At 40.7% G+C, this 13,148-nt stretch overlaps 1 protein-coding gene across 2 annotated transcripts in view; it reads right to left on the reverse strand.

The window, feature by feature from the left end:
* Positions 1-1,499: 1,499 nt before the first annotated feature.
* Positions 1,500-13,148, reverse strand: part of slc6a17 (solute carrier family 6 member 17) — a 73,159-nt gene continuing 61,510 nt past the window's right edge. For both annotated transcript variants that reach the window (XM_059950379.1, XM_059950380.1), the window contains exons 11-12: positions 12,063-12,225; positions 1,500-10,952 (exon numbers count right to left, since the gene is read on the reverse strand). In XM_059950379.1, coding sequence (XP_059806362.1) covers positions 10,587-10,952; positions 12,063-12,225 — 529 coding nt within the window. In that variant the 3' untranslated portion in view covers positions 1,500-10,586. The remainder of the gene's footprint in view (positions 10,953-12,062; positions 12,226-13,148) is intronic.

Genomic DNA, 13,148 nt, shown 5'->3' on the forward strand with positions numbered 1-13,148 from the left:
CATGCCAATGATCAAGCAAACCCATATCCCATTTTATTCTCCCTATCAGCTCTCCCCACACCAAGGATTCCCAAACCTGTATCCACGGACCCCCTCAGATAATGGTGGGAGTCCATTGCAAAAAAAAGGTTGTGAATTCCTGCCCCAGTTGTGTCATCAACCCACACACTAGGATAAAATCTGCAATTATTCAATAACCTTCCAACACACATTCTTCTGGATATGGGAGGGATACTCTGAAGATGCCCACATAATCACAAAGAGAATGAACAAACCCCACACAGGAAGAATTGGAGATTAGTATTGAATTTGAGTTACAGGAACCTCAACCAGTTGTGCAACTGTGCCGTCGCTGTAGTTTGGAGTTACAGCTTGGAGTTGTTAGGGGTGAACATGGAGGGTGGAGTGGTGAATAAGCAGGCTGTTATCTGTGGGCGGGGAGGGAGGGAGGGCGTAAGGAGACTGAGGAGATCATCATATCATCAGGTTTACAATATCAGCAAGTTTCACCGGAAGAGAACAAAGCACAGTGGAGATTCAAAGGATTCATCATATAATCATAGTGAGCATGGCAAATCATAGCTAGATCAGTTGTGCCCTTTGAGTGGGCAAGAAGTGTCAAGCTAAGAGAGATGGGAATCATTGGGTGTATACAGGAAAGATATTGCTACAGAATAGATGATTACAGAGATGGAAGAGAATATGGAGGACAGAGATGGGGAGGAAGTATGGAGGAGAAGTGGAGATGAGGTAGAACTGGTGGAAGATATGGAAATAGTGGAGGGATGATGAGGGTAACAACGAATAGGTGGAAAGAAGATGTAGGTGTGGAAAGAGAGTGAATAGAAAAGGAGGTGGATAGAGGTGGCTCTTGCAATGGAGAAAGAGTCATTTCTGTCTTGTGTTGGTGGAAAAAGGATGAAGAGAGGAAATAAAGATGTGGTCATAGAAAGGGAGAGGTGGGGGTGAGCAAATCAGGTTAGGGAGGAGGTAATGATGGATAAGGAGAATAAATGGAGGAGATGTGGGAATGGGAAGGAAATATGGGAGCTGTCCAAGATGACGTTACAACCTGAGGTGGAGAGAAGGATTGGTGAAAAGGATAAGAGAGATGAGAGGGAGGTGAGAGGAATGAATTAGATGATAAAATAGAGAGTATGGTAAAGGAACATGGTAGGGATAGAGGGTGGGCTGGAGATAACGCAGAGGGGAAAGGAGTATGAAAGACTGCATGAAGATGGAGGTAGAGGTAGAAGATTGAGGGGTGGAGGAGGATTATTCTGTGAGTCAGTGGAATCAGGCAAAATTAACAACTCAAGGGGAAGTGATCAGTGGATTGAGTTTTATCTATTAGCAAGTGTCTGCAATTTCCAACCCAACAGATCTGTAGCAATGGTTTGTTATTCAGACATTGCAATTCAAGGTGGAAGTGCACCACACAACTGAAACTCCAGTTGGATCAGAAGCACCCAAATCCCAAGAGTGAATTTATTTGCACTCTAAAATGTTTGCTCTATCCCAGACTGAGGTTGGATAATTTGCGTACTTATTGGTATTGATATTGGCCACAAAGCCTCCCATTCATTTCAGCTAAATCACATTAACCTTGCTTTAAAAGCATGATGTTCAGATCTATGTACAGATAAAGATTGATGTTAACATCCTTAGATATTTTAGCATTCATGAGGGAGAATTGTCTGGAACTGGGAAACCAAATTTCATCCATTATACTGTAATTTGTGAAAACAGGGTACTTCAGCATCATTCACTACAAAATCATCAATCACTTCTGAATCTGGGCTCGAGAGAGAAAGGAATAAAGTGAGAGAGAAGAAGAAGAATGGAAAAAAAGAGAGTACAGACAAAGTGAGACAGAAAGACGGAGAAGCTGGTGAGAGGAAGAGTTCTGCCTCACCTTATTCCCATGATCCACACTGCTGGCTTCATCACACTGCAAATAGCAGTAAAACTTCAAGGATCCCACCGCTTACCATATAACCTACCATCAGACTGCTGGTCCCTGGGCACAGGCTCATGGACTGGAGCTTGTAAGGAATAGAAAGTAACCAGAACCATACAGCAGTTCAAAGGCAAGTCTTGACTCTCACCACTTAAGCAATGGGTAACATCTAGTTGTTAACCTGTCAGTACAAAGTCACCCATCAATCAAGAATAAAAATTTTGCTGTCGAGTTTGTGCAATATTGATATCTCAAAAAATCAGATCCTTCATAAAACTTTCTATTTGACCACACACAGTTTTATGTGTAAGAGCAGATTAACAATTGATAGAAAATAGTAGAGATTATCAGCTCTAGATGATCCGGGCATTATAAAAGCAAAATCTGTCCTCAGACCTAATTCTGTAATTCTGGATTTTGGCCAGGAATGATTTTTAACAGTGCAGGAAATGCCCATGATCATTTTATATAAGATACGTGTTCAGAGGTTCACTGCATTTTACACTAGTCAAAAACAGCTTTTTCAAATAATAAATGTCTTTTGAAGGCACTTTGATTAGCTCACTCCTTTTCTTAAATAGTCACATAAAGGGTTAATCACCTGATTTACATAAGTTCTGACATGGCCCTAAACATATTTATTCATTCACCCTGAATGGCAACTGGAATACTGTTAGAGAAGCAGAGTGTTAAAGCAAAGCGGAGAGAGAAGTGACTATCACATTTTTAAAAGTATATGAATATTCATATTGATTTCCTCTACATCCAGTACCGCTGATCTAGAAAGTGTGAAATGGGAAAAGGCTGGACAGCTAATTTTGTGGATGTTTATGCCACAAATTTCCATGGTTTTATGAATTCATGCTCTGGCTCAATCTATTGTCCAGACTAAAGTGGGATTCTTGGCTTAATGTGCCCCTGCTCCAGTGCCTTCTTGAAAGGAGCCACTAGGAATGTGAACACCTATCCAATTTTACCACAAAAAAAGAAATAAAACATTAAACCAAAAGAATGCTGAGTTATCAATCAATTAACAAGAAAACCTTTCAAACAGTACAAAAACAAGAAAATTTGTACATGTTCTCATGTGATACTATATATTAAATATACAGTGAATATATACATCACTACTAACCAACAATAGCATGAAAATATTCAGCAAAACTTCTGTAATTCTCATAATTTAACATAATGTACACAGACATATACAGGTTCAATGTACAATATAAATATCTTTAGATTATTACTACATTCTCTAAGTCACACAAATACCAAATTGGCCAATGTTCTACCTACAGTGGCCAGAGGTGCAGCAATTGTAGGGCTTTAGCAATAGTCATGTACCAGGGCAAAGAATTCTTCTCCAGAAAGGGATTTAAAGAGAGAGAAAAGTAACCCTGTGGTTACCTGCAGTTCCTGGGAAGTTTGTTTTCTTTTTAATCGGCCTTTAGGTTTGAGCTTACTATTTATGATCCTGACTGCCTACTGGGCAACAAGTGGATTGCTGCAATGATTAAAAGTTAAATATGCTGTAAAATATTTCACACCTTGTTGTGCTTCTGTTCCATCACTTTCTACCACATGAAATTCATTGTTTAGGCTAAATGTGTGCAGAACACAATTTGTAAAATTACATTCATTTTGAAACTGAATTTTAAGTGGATTTCAATGCATACATGTCATTATTTCATGCATTTTGCGCGTATTTTGTTTGATGGTACAGCACAGGGTAGGCCCTTCAAACCTCGCTGCCCTAGCAACGTCACATCCCCAATTAACTCTAAACTAATCACGGGGAAGTCATGCAGAGACATACTGAACGGCACCCGGATTGAAGTCCAAACTGTGTAACACCCAGGGCTGTAATAGTGGCACACTGATCGCGACACCACTGCGGAATAACAAAAACACAAACTTCCTTTTGTGCCCAACGTTCGACTTGACTTTATCCTTTGTCTGGCTGTTATCTATAAAATATTAAAATTCTTGCATTTGCAAAGGCTTCTGTTAATGTCTATATAATGAAATGTTATAACCTGGTTTACGATGTAGGTAGTGCAGGAAGGTGTCATTACTGCATGACTGGCTTACATACACACAGCCCATTGCCAGAGTGGAGATAACAACATACAGTAAAACAAGGGGGAACCAGGAATGGACTCACAGCTCTTTGTGCGAGTTATACTGTCAGATTGTTGCTATAATTTGATGACTGGTTCCTTCCTTCACTTCAGGCATTGAAACTTTGAACTATGACTGAGCTTCTGCATCTCTGACCTCAGCAGTGAGTAGTAAACCACACTGGAGAGATTGCAGAAGCATCTATTCCTGTTTTTTGCTGTGTCCTGCCTGATCAGCCCTTACAAGCAGAGGAACATCAATGATCCTCAGTGATTATAACTAAATCCCAGATCACTATTGTAAATTGCTGGCTGCCACGACCATATTAGTAACTGGTTCCGACATTAGTTTGGCTCATTGGTCAGTATGTTAGTGATAATCATTACCCTGAAAGTGTAAGCACTGGTCACTAGGTGAGTTAATCACTGGTTATCATCTTAATGTAATTCTACTCGTCAGTGAAAATCATAGGTCATGGACATAGTGTTAATAACTGACCTCCATATCAGAGTAAATCAGATTTTTGCTCAGAACTTACTTCTAAAATGTAAACCCACAGGCACTGGATTGGAGTTAAACAGCAGGTCAAACAAGATGAGAAAATCCTGGAGTTAACATCTTTCTTGATGGTAACTGTTCCTCTTTTGAATCCCTGCAAGCCAGTTTATATTTCCAGCACTTCCTGTCTGTAATCTTGTGAAACTCTGGTCATTTATTCAGAGATGCTTTCAGGTGCTTGGCACTTACGCTGACCAGTGTCAAGGCAGAAACTATCAACTTTGATTTCACAGGAGAACATTGGGGAACACACATTTACTACTGTGCATTGCTTGCATTGACTGTGCATCTGGGTGAGAGATCAGGTTACTATTAACCAGATTTATTCAGGAACTCACACGGAAGAGGTGTTTGGGGGCAGGGATTAACGCAGCACAATCACTGCATTCAACCAGATAGGTTCTGGCCTCAGCTCTGATCAATTAAGACTGATTATCATTGGGTTGAAGCCTTATTTCCAAAAAAAATGCCAGGTTTGACTTACTATACTTTTCTGCTTCCTCATCCTCTTTGGCAAGTAACAAACCTGACCGACAAATCACTTTTCACTGGCCAGCAGCTGCCGCTTGATAGCTTTCTCCCAAGACTGTTCCCTCCGGACAGGAAGGAATGAAGCAGAATCCACAGTTATTCTGGGTTTATTGTCTATGAACAGGAAATTCACAAATCCTACAAATGTATCCCTACAGGACTCAAAGAATAAATTTATTGACATTACCAGATTTTGTCTGTAACCAGCCAGTTAAACGTAGAGTTGGGAGCTTGGCCATAGCCACCAGCCAAGTAACTTGTGGAGTGGTCCTCCTTGGCTGCAATTCCAGGTATCAACTGTAGGTGTCCCTGACACCACATGAACAGTTGTGTATTTGACTAACAGAAGTTACTTTGCTGGTGCAAGCTTAGGAAAAGCCATATTGCCATGCCCATCTAAAAGTTACTTAATTTTAGTGGATATTAATAATTTAATATATTTAAGGTGGAGGTTGATAGGTCCTTGATTAGTAAGAGGGTCAAAAGTTATGGAGAGAAGGCTGAAGAATGGAGTTGAGGGAAAATAATTCAGCCACAATGGAATGGCAGAATGAACTTGATGGGCTTAATGGCCCTATTCTGCTCCTATACCTTATGGTTTTATGGGCATTTAAAGTAAAGTGATGTCAGCTGAAAGCAAATTTAATTGTAGCTTCAAAAACAAATTGATTAAATAGTCGAAGAAATGAAATCTGCATGTCTGTAGAGAAAGAGCAGGGGCACAGCACCAGCTGGATCGTTTGTTCAAACAGCCAGCACAAGTGCAATGGGCCAAATGGCATACTATCCCACAGGATTTCATGTTCCAATTAATTGCTGCACCTCTAGTAATAATAAAGTGCAATAAAAAATTATATCTGATCCATCTGATTGTACAACTTGAAACAAAATCAACACTTGAAAGCTGAAATCTATATATCTCTGAAACATTGGAGTATCACAACATTATATCTAGAGAAATGGCAATGTTCCCACTGTGCTTACCATCATGTGCTATAAATTAACAGGGCTCCACATAAAAGTCTAGAATAAGTCCCCTCCCCAAATACATGAACTCACACTACCTAAAGTACCAATAACACACACAGGACTGTTTACTACTGGTGTCTAATCCAAGTACATGTTAATCTCTGAACACTATACAGAGTGCAACGATTAACCTTCAGAAGCAGCTACGTGCTGCCTAGTTAGCTGTTGATTTTGCAAGCTTTAATACTGCAATCTGCAAACCAACACTGATTGGTCAGTGATATTGAGACTAGCTGCCCTCAGCAACCAAGATGGTTGCTACTTAGCACTGAAATTTCAGAAATTTTGAGGGGGAAGTGTTTTGTTTCTGAATATCAATGTTCCTTGAGTGACCAACACGAGAGATCAGCTTCTGCTGGACCTGTTGTGATCTGTCTGGACTCAAGAGGAAGTAGTGAACTGTAATTAGATTTTGCAATAAAATTCCAGTAGCCTGATAACTTATTGTTTGGAAACTCTAAAAGATCACTCATTAATACACTAACCCTTTGTTAGCTATGGACTTACTATCTGCAAATCTGTGTATTTGCATTGTTGGTCCTGTATTATAGAGAGTATAGCTAGGTGTGGCATAAATTCCATTTTAAAAGCTGAAATTCTCTGGATTCTGTTCCACACTCCCTTTAAGTCAGTTCATTTCAGTTCCTCCTTCATTTTAAACTTGATCACTTCACTGGAATATTTAATACACTTGCAATATAATATGTTAAAAAGTGAAATAAATGCGCATTGGAATAATAGAAGTAACATCCAATAGTCCAGCACCATTGTAGTCGGATTATTGGAGTGAGATCTTTGCTTAAGTGTAGCTCATTCTGGGATTGGATATTGTGCTAGAATCTCCTCACAAGTTCTCATCCAGAAAAATTTCATCTCCCCACATAGGCATTAACCTTGTTTTGGAATGTTCTTCAAGAACCCTTAAAGATCCGTCAGACTAATCTTGGAATAACAAAATATTACATGACTGTGAAAGCATCGGAGGAGTCACTAGTTAGTAATTTGGAGTGTTTATGCAGTTGATTGTGTTTTTTCTACCTGTGGCGTGGTGTTAGTTTTGGCTATGCCAAAATGACATAAACAAGTTTAAGCTTTCTTGTTGGTTTGCAAAGGAGTAATTTCTTTAGCCAGAGGGTGGTGAATCTGTGGAATTTATTGCCACAGACAGCAATGGAGGCTGGTCATTGGGTATATATATATACATATATAAAGTGGAGGTTGAAAGGTTCTTGCTTAGTAATGGCATCAAAGGTTGTGGAGAGAAGGCAGGAGAATGTGGTTGAGCAGGTAAGTAAATCAGCCATTGATCGAATGGCAGGCAGATTCAATGGGCTGAATGGCCTAATTCTGCTCCCAAGTCTTATGGTCTAATACTACAGTATTAAGGCATTGGAGAATATTGCACTTGATATTATAACAACCAAGTTAAACTACAGAAGGGAGAGAGGGTGGAAGGGAGAATGTGGAAAGAGGGTGATGGGTATGAGTGGAGAGAGGAACACAGAGGGGTAATGTTGGGATGGAGGGGGAATAGGGGGAGAGAAATGCATGGAGCATGCAGAGTAAGAGGTGGGCAGAATGAATGAAGGAAAGAACAGTGGTGGTTAGGTGAGTGGAGGAAATGTGAAGAGAGGGTGGGATGGAAGGTAGTGAGTGATGGGTGACAGAGCAGAGGGTTGAGGGGAAACAGACTGACACTGCTGTGAGCTGTAGAAGAAGCCATTTCTGTGTGGGGGCTCAGGCAAAACACGGGACTGAAATTAAAAGTGTGGGGGTGAGAGCAAGCTTGGATCCTATTCTGGATGAGCAAAGCAGGGGTTTATTTACTCATTGTCTCCACTTCCATCGGTACGGCCATAGTCATTGCCCATTACAAGTGAACTGATTTCAGAATGTAGTTGCTGTGGGGCCACAGCTTGACTGAGACTTGGGTAAAGGTTGGGAACTTTCTTAAGGACAACAGGGAATGAGCTGTAATTTTAAGAGAGTCCAACAGCTTCTTGATCATTTTTCCCCATACCAGCTTCATACTTCCTAATTTTTCAATTAAGCAGTATTAAATTCTGTAGCAATGGTAGCATCTAAAATCACACCTCTGAGTTATCAGTGGAGAAACCGAACCACTACTCAGTTAGGCTCATTTCTACTTTCAAAACTGAGTCTTGGCCCCCTTCATAATGAAATGTGACTCTGTGAGAAGACCACCTTGAAATTTTTTGCCCAGATTTGATGAATTTGATGGCCCTGATTGTTAGGGCCTTGTCTCTGTAATGAGGCAATGGAGAGAGAAAGATTGTATTCAGAATACAATAAAATATATGGAAAATCTAATGTGTATTAACTGTTACTCGATGTATCTATTTCCAGAGACCTGCTCGCCTTAGAGTTGCTGATTTAATGTTCCTATCATTTGTGCTTGGGGGTAAGTCTGCCTGCAGATCTAAGGTTGATGAGACCTGATATGTGGAAGTTAATCTACCTAACAAGGGAATCTTTTCCTTAGATGCTAAATCACTTGTGCATGGTTGCATGTGCTAGCCCTGGGTTAGTACAAATACTGGATCTGGATAATCAGTGGGTCCATTAATAGTACGCGGATTCAAATACAAACTCAGAATGCATTTACTCTGGCAGTAAGTACATGTGGCATCTGTACTCAGCAGCTACATTTGCACAGATATGTGTCCAAGTACATGTGGCATCTGTACTGAGGACTGGCTGATGACAACCTGTAGGGATGAGTGTCTGTCACACTTGGCTGACAACACAGCGCGTACTCGGAGCATCCAGGGCAAATGCCATTTTAGTACTTGTATTATCTACAGCATATTGATACCCAGTTCATACTTTCACATCTACTCTCATGTGTCAAAAAGCATGCAAGGGCTGTAGATATGGCAAGGGCATGCATCATCACTTCTGACACAATACATACATGCAATATCTGTACTGAAATACTGCCAGTACTCGCAATACCTTCATTGATACATACATGCAATGGTGGTAGTGACACACTGCACAAACATTGTTTGTGTTGTGACAAGGTGAGTGAGAACATCCACACATATTCAGCAGGTATGTGTAACCTCTGTACAGAGAGAGAGCTAGTACCTCCAGCATCTTTACTGACGTGGTTAGTATATGTAACATCTGCTCTGATGCAAAGCAAAGCAAGCACATGCAACATCAATAGTAACACGGCTCCACGTCTTATACTAACGCACCACTATTCCATGCGGTGTACTAACCCACAGTGATTTCTCCCAGTCTTTGTACAACAGCCAGAAAGCACATATGACATTTCTGCTGCTGCATAGCAAATACATGCAAGACCAACACACAGATATGGCTCTTTACTGCCAGTGCTGCACTAACATGTCTAATGCATGCACCATTTATACTTACATATAATGTTTGTATTGACACACAGTAAGTGGATACAACATCTATTCAGAGTTAAGACATGCAATTCACATGCTAAGTATCTGGGGCTATTACTGGCCAATCCATATTGATAACTGACTTGCACATGCAATTACCATTTGACATAAGCTTGACACGTACAACATCTGTACTGCTGTGGCCTCTGCATCCAGTACCCTTGCTGGCACACAGAATGTCTGTGCAGACATTAATACCACAGAAGACACCAGCAAGCACATGCATTTGTACTAACATATGCATTTAATACAACATTAGTCTTCCTGAATCTATATTTATGAGCCTGTACAGGTCTAGCCTATAAAGTAGTTGTACTGAATCAGGGCTGAGAAACATATTGCTTGCGCTAGAAGTCTATTTGACATTTGTGCTGAAGGTGCAGACAGATAATGTGCAGTGCCTATACCAGCGGCAATAATATGACAGTATATTGTATCTCTTTATGCAGGTGTTGCATATAACGCAGTTTTGCTGAAACACGATCAGCATATATATCAATAGATACAGTTCAGTATATAAATAAGAGATTACTACATACAATGCCTGTATTGTTATAAGGCTGGAATATATGGATATCTGTGCTTTTATAGGGATGGTTTTTGTGATACTTGTACTGATGGAGAAAAATAACCAAATAATTATGTATTACTTGTGCTGACTCAAGAGGTATATGTGTTGCCTGAGTTGATACAAGCCGGGTTTATTAAAATGCATTCTCAATGTTACCTGCTCTGAGACATGTCCGAGACACCAGTGCCTACACCGCTGAAGATCCATACTGCTTACACTATTTGGATTGGTTATATACCAGTGAAGATCATTGTCAAATCGATCTAGTCTTGGGTTGTTTGCCCCAGTAACAACTGATGATTAATCGTTGCACCACTTACTGTTTCACTTTATATTACAAATGCATTTTGAGCTGAGCTTCCTTCCTCAATCCACCTTAGAGTTCAGATTCGGGAGTGTCTGCTGATAGGTAGCCAACCCCATATCGTCCGTTGGCAGCAGTCATTTCCATTGGCGAGATGCTATCTGGTCCATTATAGGAGCGATGAGTGGGCATCGGCGAAGGCGTCTCACTGGGGACCTTGCTCAGGATGAACCTGGTCTCGTCATGGTCGTCCAAGTTGGATATGTCTTTCATCATTCGACCTCGTTTGTACGAAACAGACAAAGTATTGGACCCATCAGAAACAAGATGAAAATGGCGGGCAATGAAGACAATGGGAATGGGAAGAACTCCCACTACAATCAGTGCAATGGTCACTCCCAGGGCCCACCCTGGGAATATCAGGAACTTCTCTGTAGCCTAGATATAGAAAAATAAAAGCTAATTATGTTTATCACTGTACTTAGTAGATGGGCTATTTCATTAATTTGGCTTATGTCCAGGGACCTTAATAGCTTGTGAGCCCACCAACAGATGCTTCACAAGGAATTTCACTCACACATGGACTGATAAATAGAACTTTTCCTTTAAAATTATAATCAGATGGTGTCTCGCACACTTGCACACCCCTGGACTCAAAGGCATGCACAGTCATTGAGCTTGTACACTCACACAGAAGGTGTACGCATTAACACTTTACAATCACTAGTGCCCCCACTCACTAATTCCCCATACCAATGGACCCTCTACATTCCAATATCCTTACATTCACTCAATATCTTCACTCCGTGCCTAACCCTTTATAAAAAAATTACCCCCCCCCCGAGATGCTCACTATTCCAATACCCACTGCCCCACCTCACTAAGTGGCCCCTTCCTGCAGTCGTTGACCCATACTCTCATTCTCCATCTATATGTAATATTCACATCCTATTAAGGATTAACTGAATACATCCATAAGAAAATAAATCTCAGGGTTGTATATGGTCACGTATATGTAGTTTGATAATTAATATACTTTACATCCTCATCTGCTGAGTCCTCAATCTTACAGTGAGGCCCAAACCTCACTGACACCCCCACACTCACACTGACTGGTATCTTGTACCAAAGTTCAAAGTAAGTTTATTATCAAAATACATAAACGTCACCAGATACTACACTGACGTACATTCACTTGCAGACATCCACAGCAGAACAAGCAAATACAGTAGAAGCAATGAAGAACGATGCACAAAGATTGACAAACAGCCAAAGTGCAAAAGCAGGCAACTTGTGCAACTACTGAGAACTTGAGATGTAAAGCCATTGAAAGTGTTTGTCACTGAGCCCCACAATTTACACCATAAATGGAAATCCCTACATTCAGACCCATACTCACTGAGCCTCTACATTGATCGACCCTGAGAAATCAAGGGTACAACGTTTGCCCTTTCTCCCCTTTTATTAAGACAGATAAAACAAGTCACATCCGTGTGACTATCAACCCGCCCCTTGTTCAATAACCTTATTGTTGAAATATTCTTTTACCTCCTCCATTATCCAGGCATTGTATCCTGGTGGAGTAATGCCCATCTGAATAATACTGGCCACCGTCAGAATAGCCATGGCCAGGGGAGAGACGTACTTCCAGGTGTAGTAATAATAGCTGTATGGAGTGAAGCCCAGCATTTCTGTTAACTCCTGCATGAATCTGGAAAGGAGGAGCAACATGTGAAATGCCTTCAATGTCTGACTTCCTCTGTTCACTGCCAACACATCACTCTGACTATGCAGAGTTTAACCTTACAGAGCAACACAAGTCTGGACATCATTTTCCGAATGTTTAATTCTGTCAGAGCTGTCCCTGCAGTCTAGAGATTAAATGTGCATAAGACAGCTTCTGATATACTTGTGAGGGCTGCCACAGTGTTGCTTAGAGAAAAACCTCCCAATGCAGATCTTGGCCTGTTGCTAGGCACCCAATTCAATTACAATACACATAGTATGCTGGAGGATCTCAGCAGGTCAGGCAGCATCTATACAGGAAAATAAATGGTCAACATTTCGGGCCAAGACTCTTCACATTTATAGGTTCACTTTCAAAATTCAGGACAGACTCAGTGCTTATCCCACTTTTCTCTCTACACCCATGACTAGGTGACTAGACACAGCTCAAACACCATTGATAAATTCACCAATGACACAACTATTGTTGGCAAAACTTCAGATGGTGACGAGCAGGCATACAGGAGTGAGCGAGATCAGCTGATTGAGTGATGTCGCAACAACAACCTTATGCTCAACGTCAATAAGATCAACAAATTGACAGTAAACTTCAGGAAGTTGAAGTTGAGGAAACACATATCAGACTTTATCAAGGGATCAGCAGTGGAAAGGGTGGGCAGTTCTAAGCCCCTGGGTGTTAACATCTCTGAAGATCTATCTTGGGCTAAATATATTAATGAAATTACAAAGAAGGTACTATAGAGGCTATATTTCATTAGGAGTTTGAGGAGATTTGGTATGTCACCAAAGACTCCAGCAAATTTTTACACATGTACCACGTAGAACATTCTAACTGGTTGCATCACCATCTGGTATGGAGGAGTGACTGCACAGGATCAGAAAAAGCTG

Source organism: Hypanus sabinus, chromosome 25 (assembly GCF_030144855.1).
Source record: "Hypanus sabinus isolate sHypSab1 chromosome 25, sHypSab1.hap1, whole genome shotgun sequence".
NCBI classification, from domain to species: domain Eukaryota; kingdom Metazoa; phylum Chordata; class Chondrichthyes; order Myliobatiformes; family Dasyatidae; genus Hypanus; species Hypanus sabinus.